At 50.6% G+C, this 18,584-nt stretch overlaps 1 protein-coding gene across 10 annotated transcripts in view; it reads right to left on the bottom strand.

The window, feature by feature from the left end:
* TENM4 (teneurin transmembrane protein 4) overlaps positions 1-18,584 on the bottom strand; it is an 849,352-nt gene that overhangs the window by 96,946 nt on the left and 733,822 nt on the right. For all 10 annotated transcript variants that reach the window (XM_060403943.1, XM_060403939.1, XM_060403940.1 and 7 more), the window contains 2 exons: positions 17,427-17,573; positions 4,881-5,097 (listed from right to left, as the gene is read on the bottom strand). In XM_060403943.1, coding sequence (XP_060259926.1) covers positions 4,881-5,097; positions 17,427-17,573 — 364 coding nt within the window. The remainder of the gene's footprint in view (positions 1-4,880; positions 5,098-17,426; positions 17,574-18,584) is intronic.

The raw sequence follows: 18,584 nt of genomic DNA, 5'->3' as shown, positions 1-18,584 counted from the left end.
CTGTGCGACCCCATAGACAGCAGCCCACCAGGCTCCCCCATCCCTGGGATTCTCCAGGCAAGAACACTGGAGTGGGTTGCCATTTCTTTCTCTAATGCATGAAAGTAAAAAGTGAAAGTGAAGTCTCTCAGTCGTGTCCGACCTTTAGTGACTCCATGGACTGCAGCCTACCAGGCTCCTCCGTCCATGGGATTTTCAAGTGCTCTTAGAGGAGGAGTTATCTCATGCTGTCCTCCCCTTCCCAGCTGTCTGATCCCCAGGTACTGTTATCTGCCCTTCTTGTATTGATGATCCAGCTAGGGATCCTTCTTCTGCTTGCAGACCTGAGTGGCTCCTTCCTTCCCACTCAAGTCTCCATAGAGGGCGCCCTGCACTTTATTCTCCCCATGAGTCCAGGGGAGGGACAGGTGATCTACTAGGCTGAAGGGCCCAGGCATCCAGGCCCTGATGGAAAGATGGTATTCAAACCACCTAATCTGCTGAAGGGGGTTCACCAGCCTGATCTGGGCCCTCCTACTGTAGACCTACTTGAGGTCAGCTGACGTCATTGATACCTCTTTCACTTAATGTGGAGCTGAGCACATCAGAGGCAGAGTGTCAGTCTGAGCTACTGCACTCATAAAACCTGTAAGAAACACCTGCTCTGGGCCCAGCACTGTGCTGGGCTCTGGGGATACAGAGGAGCACGATGGGGCCCCTGGGGGAGGCCTTCCTCACTCCCAGTCCATCTGGCAGCACTTCCGCTTCAGTTCTGAGTTGGGCTTTGCGCTTCCCTCCAAGGAGACCGGCCCGGCCCAGCTCAGCACGTACCCTGCTTGGCTGGGGCCCTCCTGTCAGTCCCGGCGGGCCGCTCCTGCTCCTATGGACCAGCTGGGGCACTGCACAGAGGCATGGGAAGCCCCCAGGAACTCCTGGTGTCATCTGTGCACTGCAGCCCCTCTGGTTCCTCGTCCCTGCTGTGGGCAGGCCTTGAGGAAAGGCGTTCAGGGGAGAGCCTGTGTACTGAGGACTGGCTGGCTGGCTTCTCCCACAGGACGGTGTTCCTGTCAGTTCCGACCTGGCCTTGAATCCCTCTCCATCTCATAGTCCCAGCAGGCCTCACACTTGGATCTCCCATAGTCAGTCACACAGCAGTGAATCTGCAGAGTGAAGCTCCTGTACCTCACAGGAAACAACTGGGGCTCCTCGCCAGGCTCAGAAATGCCATTAGGTCACTGGGTGACAGCCTGCTTCTTGGAACCTGTTAAATGGGCTCCGTTCAGACTGTACAAATTGCAGTGTAGAATACGGCTTCCCTGGTAGCTCAGCTGGTAAAGAATCTGCAATGCAGGAGATCCTTGGGTTGGGAAGATCCCCTGGAGGAGGGCATGGTAGCCCACTCCAGTATTCTTGCCTGGAGAATCCCATGGACAGAGGAGCCTGGTGGACTACAGTCCAGGGGGTCGCAAAGCATTGCGCATGACTGAAGTGACTTGGCACACACGTGTGCCTTGTTTGTAGGTTTCCAGTCACTGAGAATCTGGGGATACTTAGTAGTGAAAGTAGTGAAACACAGGAGCTGTTTCCTGCAAATCTAGATGAGTGAGGAGCTGGGCATGATGATTTAGGCAAACGTTAGGTAAAAGGAATGTTTGCAGTAACATTTGGAAGCTTCCATGATCCATTCATTTTAGAGCAAATACTCTATTCCAGGCTCTGCCCTAAGTCATACAGGTTTGGAGAGATGAATGGTCTCTGCTTTCAAAGCCTCTGCTATTTAACTGAAGGTGACATATACATAAACAATGATCTGGGAGCTGACTTCTACTCCTGCTTCTGCTACTAATTGGTAATGTGATTTCAGCAGATAATTGAACCTCTCTGGACTCTTGAATCCTCAGTATAAAATTAAATAAAACAGACAATACATCCAACTATTCTCTGTCCCACTATCCCTCCCCACTCCTCCTTTTCTCCTTGTTTCCTTCCATCTTTTTCTTGTTCAAGGTAATATATATGCATATTTATCTTGAGCAACTACTAAATGTGAAAGTGAGTAAGATATGGTCCTGTCGTGGCAGACTCAGTTTAGAGGGTTGGTAGATATTTACATGGGAGAAGGCAATGGCACCCCACTCCAGTACTCTTGCCTGGAAAATCCCATGGACAGAGGAGCCTGGAAGGCTGCAGTCCATGGGGTCGCTGAGGGTCGGACACGACTGAGCGACTTCACTTTCACTTTTCACTTTCATGCATTTGACAAGGAAATGGCAACCCACTTCAGTGTTCTTGCCTGGAGAATCTCAGGGATGGGGGAGCCTGGTGGGCTGCCATCTATGGGGTTGCACAGAGTCGGACATGACTGAAGTGACTTAGCAGCAGCAGAAATTTACATATTCACTATATTAAGCCCTTGCCCAAAGCCACGTGCATTCAGCAGTAGCAGAGCCCGGATCTGAGACACAAGCTGGCCTTGCTCCAAAGCCCATGTTCTCTTCTCTCTGCTGAGCAGCCCATTTCTTCCAGCAGAGGTTTCTCAAGTTCCGCACCGGACAGGCTCCTTAAGGGCATGTCAGACTGTTAGAAGCGATACCTAAATTCCTGGGTAGGTGCCATGTGATCTGTGACAATGTGAGCACCAGGCTTGGTGAAGCACCAGAGCACATGGTCCCCACTGGCACTGATCAGGATGGCATGGCGAGGACACCCCTTAATCAGAAGAGCCATCGGCAGCCAACCAGTCAGAGCCCTAATCAGATCCCATGACAGTCCAGTAAAGAAGGGTTAAGCAAGTATTAAATAATATCTCCCTTGGTAGGAGTAATATTCCTACATCCAGCTGATTAAAAGAACTCATGCCACGGGAAGGCCCACAAGCATACATACAAAATCACACAATTGAATAGAAAGAGCAGAAAGCTTTGTACCTGGAGACAAAAGCAGAATTTCTGGCCAAGATAAATGAGTAGCTTTCTCCTCACTCTGCTTCTGCTCCTGGCTCTGCCACTTCACTGGCCTATGCACTGGGGAAGATCCGTTAACCTCTGAGGCTCTCGGTATTCTCAAGGTGAGCTGAAGGGGACCCTCACATACTCTCACCTCTAAGAAAGTTAAAGTCCAAATGCTCTGACGCACTTGTAGGATGCCGCGATTACTGGGCTCAGGGCACTCCCCTGACTTCTCTCTTCCCATCTTGTCATTCATTGCTCCCTGTGTGGAAGGGCTGGGGCAGTCTAGGCCTTGGAATCCCAGGTCCATCACGTCCCAGGAGAGGGCCTCCTCCGTGGATTCCCAGCTCCTCTCTGAGGATGGTAATACCACTTCCCAAGGTGACTCCCCAGGAGTCCTTCTTAGGTTCCTGCCCCTCCCTCCTTCCACAGTTTCCTGGATCACACACCTGAGGTGTTCACGGTTTCATCTACCACTTGCTTGTTGATGGCGCCTGAATCAAGATCCTCAGCCCTAACTTCTGTGTGAGTTTCAGGTTTGCTTCTGAACTACAAACAGACGTTCTGGGTGATCTATTGAGGTGAGGCTCCTCCTTGCCCTTGCCAGCCATCTCAGTAAGAGAGTCCTCTCTCCAGCATTCCTCAGAGCCAGCTGACGATGAAGCTGATAACTGGCTGTGCGGATTTCCCTCTTTAAATAGAACTGGGGGAATGTCATTCATTCTTCCTGTCCCTCCTCCCTACCCCTACCCTGTTCCCTTAGGGCAGGAACTCTCTGGCACAGAAGGCATGAACACAGAGGGCACAGCACGTGACTGCTGAGCTGAACTGGGCTGACGTTTTGAGAAAGCTCTGTGTGTATCTGGCATAGACACTACCTTGGAAGATGTTCAAAAGAAATGATCACAATTCCCTCCTGCTTAGCTATCTTTCCCGAGGTCAGAGACCCTCATCTGGGGAGCAGAGCAAAGAGCGCTGCCTTTTGCTGGCTCCTGTATCCTTTCCTGGGCTTCCCTGGTGGGTCAGCAGTAAAGTATCCGCCTGCTAATGCAGGAGACCCAGGTTTGGTTCCTGGGCTGGGAAGATCCCCTGGAGGAGGGCATGGCAACCCACTCCAGTATTCTTGCCTGGAGAATCCCACGGACAGAGGAGCCTGGCGGGCTACAGTCCATAGGGTCGCAAAAGAGTCGGACATGACTGAGCACACATGCATGTACTCTTTCCTGTCCCGGGTCTTTGCAGAAGCTGTTCTCCTTCCCTGAAAAACTCTGCCTGGCTGAGCTGCTTGTCATCTTTAAGATTCACTTCTTAAGTCTTAGCCTTTTCCTGCCCAGAAGCGCCTTCTCTATGCTTCCAGAGTATCCTGTGGGCACCTATCTGGCCTATCACGCTGGAACGACTTTTTGTCTCCCTAGTGGACTGTGAGTGACCAGTGGGCTCCACTCAAGTCTGCAATTTCGGCACAGTGCAGACCTTGGTACCAAACTGTCCAGCAGACGAGACACCGCTGAACACTGGTGAAAGGATGCCTGGGCATGTGCCTGGGCGCCAGCAGGGGCAACCCCACCCCCCAGCCTACTAAAGCCTCCGGCATCAGCTCTGAGGGAGAAGACGTCAGAGCCTTCAGCTCATCTGGAGCCCGGGGCATCAGTAAGATCGGACTGCAAAGTGGGTATTGATCCAAGATTCCCCTTGGACCTTTGATTTCTTACTCTCTCCATCCATCACCCAGCGAGGACAACACAGCTCTGCTAGTAAAAATTCCAGATGCCTTGGAGAGCAGTTTTCTAAACATGGGTACCTGAGGCCGCTTCCCTGCCGCCTCGATGGTCCACCCAGAGCCTTCAGTGCTGTGTACCCCTTCCCAGCCTCCTCCCACTCCCAGCCACACAGATGGAGCCCTGGAGGTGGCTCATTCCCCGTTCTGAGAACCACGGCCAGAGCTGGACTCACCCTCCGTCAAAGGGGTTCTCCCCGGGGATGACGTGCGTGCTGTCCCTGCCCACGAGGAACTTGATTCGGTCGTGGAAGGAATGCAAGTTCTGCTGGGACACGGGGGCCTGTGTCTCCTGGATGATGTCCAGAGGGTCGGGGGAGCCCAGGCACAGCGGGTTGACGTGACAGAGGGGCTGGAGGCAGCAGTCGGGGTCCATGCAGTCCACCAAGCCGTCTGCAGGGGTGACAGAGCAGGGCGTTTGTACTGCTATGTGCAATCTGCATCGTTTGTCCACACTGCCTTCATTCAATTCTCTACTTTCCACTCACTGAAGGACGGTATAAAAGTGCCTGATACAAGCTGAGGCCTCTGCTGGGCACCAAGGAGATTCAGGGGCTCCAGGTCCCACCCCACTAGTCTAGTAGCAGAGATGGACAAGCCAGTGTGCAGTGTGACGTGTGTCATTTATTTTCTTTTCAGAGAGACAGAAGGAATTCTATGTCTGGGGGCCCGGAGGTGAGAGAACACACTGGACAATTTGGATCGCTAATTTCAAACGCTGGGCTCAGAAAGTGAGGAGAATAGCACAAGATCAGGCTGTGAGTTTTGCAGGAGCAGACAGCTGGGCCTCCCGGGCCACGTTAGGGAGTCTGTATTTCACCCTCTGGACAACAGGAGTTACTGAAAGGTGTTAAGCAGGGGATGACTTCACTTGAAAGTCACTGTACTGCTGAAAGCACATCTCCTGTAGCAAGGACAAAGGAGCTGTGGGAGCCGGGGCCTCCATGCAGCAGGAGTGATAACGGTTCCTGAGACTAGAGGAGGAACAGTGGGGATGAGGGAAGACAGTGGTTTGGAGAGACAACAGAGAGGTAAAAACGGTAGACTGATGGGATCTGGGGGTGAGGAAGAGGCGGCCGAGCTCCAGCCTCTCCCCCAGCTGCGAGGCAAATGTGCGGGGAGCCGCCTCTGCCTTCTGTGAGAGGGGCTTTGTGAGTTTGCTGGATGGTTTCAGGTCACTGACCAAGTTGTCATTAGCAGAGAATTCTCTTTACCACATGGGTGGATTTCTTTAGGAGTGAAAATTATATTGTAGCTTGCAGCTTCTTGAAGTGCAAAGAAAGAAATTCCACCAGACCACAGATTTTTGGTCTCATTATCCCAAAGCGCTTTTATGGGCACCCAATAGAACAGCTTAGAAACGCCAACACTGCCCAGAGCAGTACTGTAGGCAGCCTGTGCGCTCTGTAGGCAGAGAAGAGCCTGAGCACGTGTGTCCTTCTGCAGGCTGGGATTCTGTGTCTCTGGTTCCAGTGATTCTGGGCAAACTTCCCCACCAGCCTGAGGGCATGGGTCCTGCTCTGGTTGTCTCTGATGTAGCCCCAGCACTTAGCACAGGTGGTTAAGACCTGACTGTTAAATAAACGAGTGACAATGGAATGAGTTAAATGACATATGAATCAAGTCCATAAAAGGCAGAAAAGCATTATCTTCATTCAATTCTGTGAAACAGTGTGGTATGGTGGGAGGATCCCGAGGCTCAGACTCTGAAGCGCAAGCCCCAGAACTGCCTGGAAGAATGGCTTTGAATGAGTCCCCATACTTAACCTCTCTTCACTTCCATCTCTTCAACTCTGATATACTCCTTCTCTTGTCTCCGTGGATCTACAATATAGAGGCTGGCTATAGGGTTCTGCACATACAACATGCACCCTTAAGCCTCTTTACTAGTCTCAGGGTGTTGTGGCCTCAGGCAAGCTCCATGACCTCCCTGAAATCCAGTTTTTTTCCTTAATAAGTTGGGACAAAAAAATCCCTTGTCCTTCTCTCCCAACTTCTGCATGGTGTCTAAGGCCCGTCTGCTCTGCCCTCCTTGAGGGCAGCACAGTGGTACAGAGAATGGGCTCCAGAGGTCAAATCCTGGCTCTGAGACTTACTACTGTGTGACCTTGGTCAGGTTACTTAAACTCCCTGGCCTCAGTTTCTCACATCTCTTACTGTGACTTATAAGAGTGCTACTTACATAATTCTTATTTACGTGAAAAACACAGTATATGTCCTCAAATCTGGCAGAATACCTGATATATCATAAGTGCTTAATAAGAGGTGGGCTTCCCTGGTGGCTCAGATGGTAAAGAATCTGCCTCCCATGCGGGAGACCTGGGTTCAATCCCTGGCTTGGGAAGATCCCTTGGAGGAGGGAATGGCCCACTCCAGTATTCTTGCCTGCAGAGTCCCATGGACAGAGGAGCCTGGTGAACTACAGTCCACGGGGTCGCAAAGAGTTGGACTCGACAGAGCAACTAAGCACAGCACAAGAGGTAGTTTCTCTTCCTGACCCTGGAACATGGCTCCCCAAAGTGGGGGGCCAGTTGTCCTGCGTGTGCTCACCAGAGATGTGGCGGAAAGGCCTCCCCTCACTCGGGCCAGGTCCTGGGTCCTGCCTCGTGCCTCCTGGCCCAGCTCCCAGGTCCAGCAGCTAACTGCCGAGCCAAGCACCTGTCTTCTCCCGCAGTCGGCTGGCCCCATCACACATTCTCAGGCTGCCCCTGTCAGACATTGCTTAAACACATAATTACAGCCCGAGTTGAGGGTTATTTGCATTCTGCTATTGATGTTCGCATGACAGATTCAGCTGCCGCATCCATAACTCTGCAGAAATGCTCCATTATTCAATCCCGGCGAGCAGGGACGCTGACCATTAAATCAGCCGGCACAATTGAAGGGCCGTGAAAAGTCATGGCTAATTTGAAATTTTATTAGCTCCTGCCTGCTCTTGTTTACCACCAGAGCAGTCCCTGGAAACCAGTCTTTCACCTCTTCATAAACACCCTGCTTCGTGGCACCTTGGAAAAGCGGTTTCCTGTTCTCTGGTCCTGGCTGGAAGGTTAGCCAGGAATGACTACTATCGGTTTTTGTATTAAATGACGATGATGATGATCACAGCTGCGCCCTACTGAGGGCCAGGCACTGTGCTAAATGCTTTCCAAGAAATGTTTGCAAGAAAAATGTCCGTGAACCTTCCCAGTTCTGTGAAGTAGCCACTGTCACCACCATAGCCCTCGTTTTTGACGGGAAGGAACCAGAGGTTCCAACAGGTAAGGTGACTTGGTCAAGATCACACAGTTGGTCAGTAAAGAAGCTGACTCGGAATCTGAACTCAGTTCTTTGTGAAATAGAAAAGGTTCTCTGTCCCTGAAGGGATGTAGGAACTATTTAAGTGGAAAACCCGACTTTATGAGTCTTGCTGTGCTCTTCCAGCATGCTGGTGACCTCCACCACTGCACTCATCTCTCTGTATTATAATTCTCATGTTCTCTGTCTCCCTCCCCACACAGCAAGCTCTTAGAGATCAGGGCTGACTCATTTCAGGGTCCCCACCCACTGCCTTAGCTTCCAGCTTCATCCATGCCTCTGGAATCTGGGGTTTTCCATACCCCTTACTTCTTTCCTTTAGAAAAATGCCATCTTAAACAAAATTGCTGCTTCTTGTGGTGAGAGGGCCCTGGTGATGATCTAGTTGACTATTCGGGTAGAAATTTTGAAGTCTCCGTAAGGGCTCTGAGCTTTAGTTCACCTGTCTGTAACATGAACAGTCAGACCTTGCTCAGAGAGACGCTGGGAGGGTTAGGTGAGATCACGGGCATAGCACACTTAGCACGAAGACCAGCACCTGAGCAAGGGCTTGACAGACATGAGCTACTACTCGCCCCTGGCTGGGTGCTTCCCTTGAACAGGGATCCCAGTAACAGAGCTGCCCTCCCTACACCCGTGTTTCAGGGCAGCTCTTTCTGCAGATGGTCTGTCTGGCTTTGGAGAACTGAATCAGAGAAACACAGCCACAGCAACACGCCTACGAGTTAGGGAAGCAGAGACCCCAGGGGACTTGAAGATTGAGGTTCTCCGAATGGGGACGTATCACACACCCTGCTCTTAGGAGACACTCTGGGACTGTGGAGCTGTTTATTGTAGACCTCACAGCACAGAGTGATTAATGTCCGGCCAGGAATGCTGCCCGCCTACAGCTCCCTATGTGGAAGCTCCCTCATCATTCAGTCGGCAAATATTTGCTGAGTTGTAAATGTGGGCTAAACCCTACTAATAGAGACCATCACAGCTAAATGAGATACATAACAATAGTTTTAAAATGAGTAGGGCCCACGAGATTCTCATCAGAGCCACAGTTTTTGAGACCGGCTTCCAAGCAAACCCTTCTCTGTATTTTCAAATGCAGCATATGGCAGCCTGCAGCAGGGTGTATAGCTGCTCACAGTAACCGAGACTCTTGCATGGTTTCAGCCTCTTCGGCATGGATGACAAATTTTAGAAAAGTCATAGTTAGAAGAAAAAGTATACTGTGGGGATAGAAAAGTAAATTTGGGGGTAAGTTAGAAACACAGCAATATATGGTTTTCAAGATTCTCAGGTTTTGGCTAAAGACATTTAGATTTTCCATGCACTTATCTCACTTAATTGTATGTTATACACACATTGGTTGACTTTTGTCCATGTTTGCTGCATTGCCTATTCTCCTTGAGAGACCCCTGTGATCATAACAGCAAAAGCAAAACTCCCAAACCCATCAGGAAAATAGAGAAGGTTTTCCTCTACTTCTTTCAAATCTTCAATAAAGCCCTCCTAAACCCTAAAACTCCAACTTGGGGGAAATTACACGTTTCCTCCAGAAATTCCCTTTACCCATATAGTTCTAAGGCCTCCTCTCTCTCCTTATATGGTGGAAGTGAAGAAGGGCAGTTGAAGGGTCAGAGGCCGTTCAGGCTCCGGCCATTCAGCAACGCTGCACCCAGCTGCGGCCTCTGGTGGGAGAGAGGAGTGCAGGGAAGGGAGAAGGAAACAGCTAGAAAAAAGGCAGAATAGAGATTAAAAAGACAGGCAAGAAAAAAAAAGAAATGAATGGTAGGTTGAGCAAAAAAGAAAAAGGTGGCCACGTCTCCGGGGCACTAAATGAACTTTCCAGAGTAGTTCTTGTTCTCCTGACCCTTGAACATGAAGTCCCATGGTGATGAGACGCCACATGGTGGCGAGATGCCACGTGGGGACGAGACGCCACCTGATGTGTGCAGCGAGGCTCTGCTAACACTTCCACGTACGTCCTGTGCCACCCCCTGGAGGATGAGGGCTGTGCCATCTCCTCTTGCATTCCTCCTCAGTGCCCAGCCTGCCCATGGGTGTCCCTGACCTTGAGAAGGGCAAGTGGAGAGAAAGAATCCAGGCTAAGAAGCCTGAAGACAGGGTTCCTTCCCTGAACCTGTCACTCTCCAGCCATGAGAACTTCAATAAAAAAGGGCTTGGTGTCCATCACCCTCTGCAGAGAGGGGTGCCACCTAGGAACGGGTGAAGAGTTGTGCCATCAGTCGGAGTCCTGACCACAGTGGCTCCCTGTTTGTGTTGTGATCTTCACAGCTGCCAGGGCGTGCTGTGGCCTCAGGTGACCAAGTCCCTCTCCGCTGTCAGTGTCCCCATCAGTTGTTGGGGGGAGCGGAGGGCAGCCCCCGGGGTTAACCCGCCTAACAGTCACTTTGTGGCCTTTCTACGCCACAGGCCCATCTACCCTGGTGGCCGCCTGCTGGAACGTTCACAGAAAGCCACAGGCGCTGAGGGTTCTGTAGAAGATGGTGACGGAGCTGGCCTTCTTATCTTTACAAAGAGGACACTGGGATCAGGTTAGTTGATTTACCTCAAAACCACACCGCTAGTGCAGTGGCAGCTGGGGCCCTGCTCTCTTCTCTGTCTCCAAATTCAGGCCCTACTCCACGGCCTGCATCTCTTTCTCCATCATTTCTTGGACGTCCTGGCTCCCCCGTCCACAGAGGGCAGACGTGACTTGCTTCTTATCCCATATGCATATAGCACACTGCCCTATGCACCGTGAGCATGTTTGTTGAATGAATGAAAAAATGAATAATGAATGAGTGAGGATCCCAAGTCAAACAGCTCCATCAGTTCGACTGGGCCCATCGAGGGCTACAGGGTGTGACAGAAGTCATCCCTGCCCCCGCACCCCCTCCACCCTAGGAAGAGCTTGCTCCTCTCCTTAGAAAGCGGGCACACAGGACAGGTCTGCTCTGATCCTTCAGCGTCTGCCACATGGCTGGCGAGCCCTGCCCTAGGCACCGGACAGACAGGAAGAAAACCATCACGCCTCCAAAGGACTCCCAAGTGTGGCGAGTCAGAGCGAGATAACCATGTGCAGGGTAAGAAGGAACTCTCAGCCCATACTGGGGTCCCCAATTGGTGTGCTGTGGAAGCCCAAAGAGGGGACCCCAATATGGGCTGAGGGCTGGAATATTTCCTGGAAGACAGAATGCTTAAACTGAGACTAGAAGGATGGGCAAGAAGAACTCGAAAGGAGAGCAGAGCTAGGGGCGGGTGTGGGCAATTCATGGCCTAGCAAACTCTTTTAATCAGAGTTGGTTGCTTGGTCCCTTAGCCTGATGGGCCTGTGGACAGCGTCTAACCAGTCCAGCCAGCTCTCTCTGCAGGCTTAACTCCTCCCCGGGCTCAGCAGCCCACCCGCCGACCTCATCTCGCGGCTGCCTGCAGTCTGGCCCCAGATGTGTTTTATGGCAGGCTGTGAGCAGCATCTGGGGAGGCCCCGGGGGGTGGAGGGTGGAATGTGCCTCCTCGTCTGTACACATCTGGGAGAAGTTTTTGTCATCTGCTGTAATAAATTCTGTGCCTTCAGTGAAAAGGCTTGCAAAATCTTTATCTGCTCCTCAGAATGCAGGATTTTTAAAGGTCAATTTTTCTCTTGTCTCTTATCATAAGAAACGTGGTTTAGAGATAGTCTGAAGTGTGGCCAAACTCTATGGCTTTATGTGCCAACGATGGGAGATGAGGAGGAGAAGGGAGGACAGAGAGCTTTGTTCTCAGTTTTCCTGAAATTTCTCCCTCCAGGTTGCATCTATCAATGATCTGAATTGCAATCCATGATTGTTTTATGGGGCCAACAGAGTCTACAGAGATGAACACACTTTGAAGCTGCTTTAAGCTCCTTTATCACAAGGGGTATGGGTGCTTAAATTCCAGTGGATGTTTCCTTTCTTTGACTTCTTTTTAAGCATGGCTTCCATTTGCATCCTAGCTTTCCCACTGATTCACGGTGTGACTTTGGGAAAGCCTCATCAGCTCCATGAGCCTCAGCTTCCCAGCCTCTAAGCGTCTGCCTTTCAAGTGCATCGCGAGGGGCTGGAGTTTATGGACACAGAATGTCCAGCCCAGCCCCTGGCCCTTAGAGATGCTCTCTAAATGATGGCTATTGTTTTCATTTATGTATATTTGAATTTTTTTTTCCTTCTAGCAGTAAGCATGTAGCAGTTTGGAATACAAATTTTAACTAAAAGATGAAAATGGTCAAGATATATTACGATATGGAAAAATACAGTCTAATCATAAGTCTAAACAGTAGACTGTAAAATTTTATAGAGAATATAATTCTAATTTTTAAAAGTGATTTATATATGAATATTTATTTATGAGTATTTATTTTATAATAAACATCACACTTCTGTGATTACAGGTGGAAAGGAGCAAGACAAAGAGAGATGACATTTGCAGGTGACGAGCTGAGGCTCAGAGAAGTTGAATAACTCACTCAAGGTCATACAGCCACCAAATGGGGGAGCCAGGATTTGAATCCAGGCCGTCTGGGCACAGATCCTGCTTCTAATCACTGTGGTATGTTGCTTCTCAGGCCCTTTAAATACACCCTCTGTAGTCCTCACAGTAACCCTGCAAGGCAGGCCTTGTTATTCTTATTTTATAGTCACTTAGCATCTTTGGTAAACTCCAGAAGGTAGTGGGGGACAGAGGAGCCTGGCCTGCTACAGTCCATGGAGTTGAAAAGAGTCGGACACAACTTAGTGACTGAACAACAACAACAAGCATCTTTGGGCCACAGTTTTTCCATCTCTGAAATGGGCACAAATGCCCCCTCGGACGGTCGGTGAGAACATGTGAGAAGGCGCATGGGACAGCGTGTCACAGGGGCCTTTCTGAAGGGCACGTAAGCATAGGGCACATCTTCTTTGTCAAACGTACCACATGGTGAGTCAGGGTCTCTGCTTGCCAGCCTGCCCTGCTGCTGCCCCTCACCAACCAGGGCTTGGAGTAAAATCTGGAGGCAGGTTAGATTGACTGGGCAGCCCTGACAGCGGATTAAGAGATTGGGAGTCACTAACTCACATTCAGGATCTGTTCTCTGCTTTAAAATCTAGACAACAACCATAAGCGAAAACAGAAGCAAACCAATAAAGCGAAACCCAACTCAGCCATACAGCGAAACACGTTTTCGGGGGTCTCAGTTAAAAACCACTGCGACAGCTTTCTTCATGAAGCTTGCAGTTCAAGTTTCGTTTGTAAAGAACTGAGTTAAGCCTAGCAAATTGGGAAGGAAGAGACGCCAGGAGTTTTCAGATAACTTGCAGGGCCATGGTTAGGTTTATGATGGAATCGTGAGGCTGAGGTCCAGGCATGCTGGAAAGCTCTTGTGTGGCCAGCCCCCAGGGACTATACAGTTTCTGCCACCTGCCAGCTGTGTGACCTGAGCCAAATGCTTCCCTTTGCTAAGCCCTAGCTTCCTCATCATAAGGATATAGTGAGGGTATCAGAATACCAGACGCCCCCCAGTGTTGTTGGGTGGGTGCCCAGTTGCTCATATGAGCTATCACTGTCATCCTCTGGTCCCCCCGTGGCACTGCTGTGGCCTACTTAGATTGGACTAAGCTCTCACACTACACGTCCGGGAGGAAGATGAAACAGCATGGGGCGGCGGTCCACGAGATCACACAGAATGGCTCAAGGGTCTCGGGTCCGAGTCCAGCCGTGTTACTGACTTTCTGTGCAACTCTGATGATTGTGACATCACCTCCCTGCTCCGGGCCCCAGCTTTCCTGTCTGCAACGCGCAGGGCAGTAGGAGGGAGCTCAAGTCTGTGTTCTCTACCTCCTCTAGTCCTGTTACTCACAGTAACCGCTGTGAATTCCTTCTCCAAGCCCCCGAGTCACATCAGCCAAAAGCAATCACTCAGCGAGACTCTAAAACCTTTTTCCCTCCACCGTGGCTTATTTAGGGATTCCTGATGGTGCAGACGGTAGAGTCTGCCCGCTATGTGGGAGACCCGAGTTCGAGTCCTGGTTTGGGAAGATCCCCTGGAGAAAGAAATGGCAGCCCACTCCAGTACTCTTGCCTGGAAAATCCCATGGACAGAGGAGGCTGGCGGGCTACAGTCCATGGGGTCGCATAGTCAGACATGACTGAGTGACATCATTTTCACTTTCTGGCTTATTTATCTGGGATCCTGCTGTGTCCCACATCATGACTGAAATAAAGGTGCTCATTCATTCTGCCTCCATTAGATGTGTGAATAACGATTTCTTACAAATAACTGTGAGCTTCCTGAGGGAGAAGAGACTGGGCCATGTTCGCTGGTCTTGATATCCTCTGAGAAAGGAGCCTGCGACCTGGGAGATAGCAGGAGCCCAACGACTGTGTGCTGGACCAAACCTCAGACAGCCAAGTGTTTACTCTGGCTCACCCCATGTTGCTGGGTAGAGCCTGCCTTGTTTCCCCCTTCACTAAAACTGCCCCTGTTTGGCCAAGATCAAGAGGGGCCAGGGAGGACAGTCTTGCCCCCTTCAGCACTTGGGGACAGCCTAACTCCTGTAGTTGCTTCATCTGTGCCATCCTTCAAAGCGGAGGGGGGACCCCTTTCCCTTTCTTCTTGGCTCCTCCAATGGGTAGAGAGCCCACCAAACTGAGAGGGTCCTGAGGTGGGTTGCTGCCTCATTTCGCAGTTCAGAACCCAAGGTCAAGCTCCCTCAACAGTGTGGTCCCCTCAGCCCATTGTCTTCCCAACCAGGATGATCCATGGATGTCTTCCTGGCTAGACTGGAAGCCCCATGGGACATCACAGTTCCCAGGGGGGTACCAGGCATTTGATAACATCAGCTGCATGAGGGATGCTCCTTTATCACTGCCATGATTCTATCCCATCTGTGACAGGTGCTGTTTCTCTCTCTCTCTCTCTCCAGACTGTGAACGTCACAAGGGTAGCGACTGTGTCTTACTTGTCTCTGAAGTCTCAGAACCCAGGAGAGGGCCCGATACAGAGGAGATGTTCAGTTAATGTTTGCTGAGTGAGTGACCTCAGGTTACAGTACTTGTGTGTGGCTTTGCTAGAAAGTATATAAAAGCTCACTCCAGTCCAAACATGCTCCGCAGATGGAAGAGGTATATTCTCCTGCACTTGGCGATTTGTTGACTATTCTTTTCCACTTCCTGCTGGTTCACCTCCATGACAGCTGGAGAAGGCTCTGTTCCCCTGGGGTCTGGCTCAGCCCCATTTCCAATGATGAGAAGCCCTTCCAGGGCTGTGGGGCTCTGGGCTCCTGCGTACCCACCTGCCCTGTCAGCCCTGGGGAGTCTGGGCCCTGGGAGGCTAGCTCTGCAGGACAGTGAACAGAGGGTACGTGGGCACTGTGCTTCATGTGACGGAGTAAACGGACCTTGTTTTATGACTTATTCTGGGATGTGCATTTTGGGGAGCTATACCTTCTCCTGGCACTTTTCAAGGACATCCAGTTCTTTTACTGTGGATATTCAACAGCCCTCTGAAGGCTTTGGCCAACATCCTGGATTCCTGAAAAGGGAATGACTTCATGGTATGGCTCCTCTCCCTTTCTTTGCTAACTACATGAATGTCATTGCTGGTCATGGAACTGTGTCTACACAGGCAAAGTGAAGGGGGCAGTTAGGGAGATAATCAGGTTGACATCTCCTTCTTATGAAGATCAAACATGATTGTCCTTTATCTTCCCGGAAGGCGGGGCTACACGGTGCCCTTGTTCTGCTTGTAATGTTTTCTCCAAATGGAAAGCTCTCTCCTTCCCAATAAAGCTTGCCTACTCAAGCATGGCCTTCTTGATGAGCATTTTACTACCCCCACGATAGTCAACATGGAACTCTGCGCCAGCCCGTCTCACTGCCCGTTAGCACTTCACTTTGGTCTTTCTCCCTCATCTGAGCTCCTGCAGTGTGGGGACAGGACTTATTCATCCCTGTGCCTGGCCCCCTAACAGGGAACTCTGGATATTTATGCAGCAGAAGAATTAATGAGCTTTGCACGTTTCAGGTTAAGGGACATTTCAGTCCTGTGAGGTCTTAGGAGGAGAGCATGGACCTGCTATCTCTGCCTGCCTACCGTGACCCAACCCCACAGGCTCCTTGTGGAAAATTACTCCACGGGGCCAAGGACTGGATGCATTGGGCTTGGCCTCCTCCTGGATTCAGGCAGCAGATATAAGGTCTGAACGCTGGGGGCTCGGACAAAGACCAGTGGTCTGAAACAGCCCAGAGCAGCTGGAGCCAACTTGAGGCAAGTGAACCAGAATAATCACGACAACACACGCTGGCCTTCCAGTCCTCATGCTGCTCTGAGATTGTTGAACCGCACTAAGTAGAAGCTTCCCAAAGGTTGGGATGCTGAGTTTCTGGCCTTGGATTTTCAGTTTTAGACCAGAAAGTCCCTTGGCATAAACATAGAAGCTGCATAAACACATCTTTTTGATGAGGTCAACTGTTAGGCCATCATTCGAAAAGGAGGGCTAAATGTTCCGATCTTCTTTTTTTTTTTTTTTCGAATATCTTTTTATTCTATTAATCCTCTGAGATTGGTAGAGACACAAAGAATCATCCCATTTTCCAAGGAGGAAACTAAAGCACATTGTGGTTGTATTTATCCAAGTTTCACACAACAGATAGACAAAGGTTAATCCTAGGACTAAGATAAAGACTGGAAGGGCTCTGATGATCTGAGGGCCTCATTTTATAAGTAGGGAGTGTGAGGCCCACTGACTCGAGTAGCTTGCTTAGTGACACACAGAGGGCCAAAGACAGAACTGGGATTAGAACCTTGGCCTATTCATTCTCAGCTAATACATGTTCCACAAGAGTAGGCCTCTCTTCCTCAGGGTTCTGACTGCCCAGCACTTGCAAAAAACAAAAGCCAACAGCAAAGATGAATTCTACTACAAACCCACAGGGACAGAAGGTGTGGGGGCAAAGATGGTCCCCAGGACTCTTGGTGAGCGTTATCACCAGAACCAGAGAAGGGACCTCGACCAAAGGTAACTCAACCACCCTCCCCCTGGAGAAGCATCCTTTCTGGCACCTTCTGTGCTACAGAACTGGGGTAGCCTCTTCTTGTCCACTTCCAGTGGGGGAATCTCATAACTTTGCTAGGCAGCTCACTCCATTAATGCATTATGAGAAAATTCCTTCATTCATATGCCTTCTCCTCCGCACTTGCTGTCAGATGGCAACGGATTTTGTTTGTATCAGTTAAGTTTAATTAATTCCAATGGAACAACAAGGATACGTGCTTATTCCTTAGATGACAGTTGCTGTCTTATGACTACCCTGAGGGCCCCCTGGACTGGACAGCTGGTGGGTTGGTGGCCTATTCACTCAGTAATGCCCACCCTCCACTCTGCGTCTCCCACTGCCCTGGAGACGCACGGGGCCCTTGGGTGCCAGAGCCCTACCTCCATCATTGTCTTTGCTGTCGCCACAGGCGGTTTCCATGGACGTGTCACAGCCAGCTCCTCTCCAGCCCAGCTGGCAGACGCAATGCCACCCGTTCAGGTCCAAGGTACATCTGCCGTTGCCATTGCACAGGCCAGGGCAACCCTCTGCAAGGCAAAGCAACCAGAATCAGGGTCTGATCAACCACGGGCACAGACTGTGCTCACACACACTCACACTTGACCTGTCAGCTCACAGAAGACCTTCACAGTCGTCAGCACACTGATGCCCTCGGTACCTGGGGGTGCCTATCGTTAGAACTGCCCCTTACATTTAAGGCTACTGAGACTCAGAGGCTCAGACCACATGGTTACCACGTGGCACTATCAGGAGGTGGCGGGGCTAGGTCTGAAGCCCACACCTTCTGTACCCAAAACCCTCCCTTTCCAAAGTGATCAGGATTCTAGAGCCAGAGTCAATGGATGTGGACTTATCCAAATCTGGCCGGTGGAGCTTTGGGGCTGAGTCTTCACTCCTTGCTCACTCTTGCCGGTTGTTCCTGCCTCTGTTCTGTTTAAAACAAACGAATGATCATCTCTGCGTTTACTCCTCTTGTCCCCTCAGCACACCTGGGTCTCATTCTAAAGGGCTGTACTTTTCTCAGGCCTTGGGACTAGGTCCATCGTATGGGACCTTGGGCTTTGCATTTGTTTTGTCCGATTTCCTCCTGAACAATTGTCTTTGCTTTAGGAAGAGTCCTGGGGTCTTTTTCTTCCCATCTGATCCTCAGCCACTCAGAGCAGCCTGGACGACTGCCACAGAGCGGCTAACGAGGGCTGTCTGGGAAGGCCAGTGCAGGTGCGGGCAGGCCACTCTCCCCTAATTGCGTTCATCTGTACATCTGTCCTCCTGCCTGTCACTTATTAGGCACCTTCTCTGGGCTAGCACTGGAGGTGCAGACATGCATAAGGCCTAGCTCTTATTCTTGAGCATGCAGCCTATCAAAGGAGACAGATTTGTATGAGCAAAATATTTCACTGCTAAGTGCCCTGAGGGAGATGTATGAAATATGGCGGGAACCAAACACGGGAGTGGCCATCTGTCTGTGAGGGCTGGGATGATTTAATCAGGGAGGGTCAGGCAATATTTAGACTCTGCCTGAGTTCTGCTTTGACTAG

This window comes from Ovis aries, chromosome 21 (genome assembly GCF_016772045.2).
Source record: "Ovis aries strain OAR_USU_Benz2616 breed Rambouillet chromosome 21, ARS-UI_Ramb_v3.0, whole genome shotgun sequence".
Lineage (NCBI taxonomy): Eukaryota > Metazoa > Chordata > Mammalia > Artiodactyla > Bovidae > Ovis > Ovis aries.
Note: the sequence above shows the minus strand (reverse complement) of the source record. Positions and strands in the feature narration are given on the sequence as shown.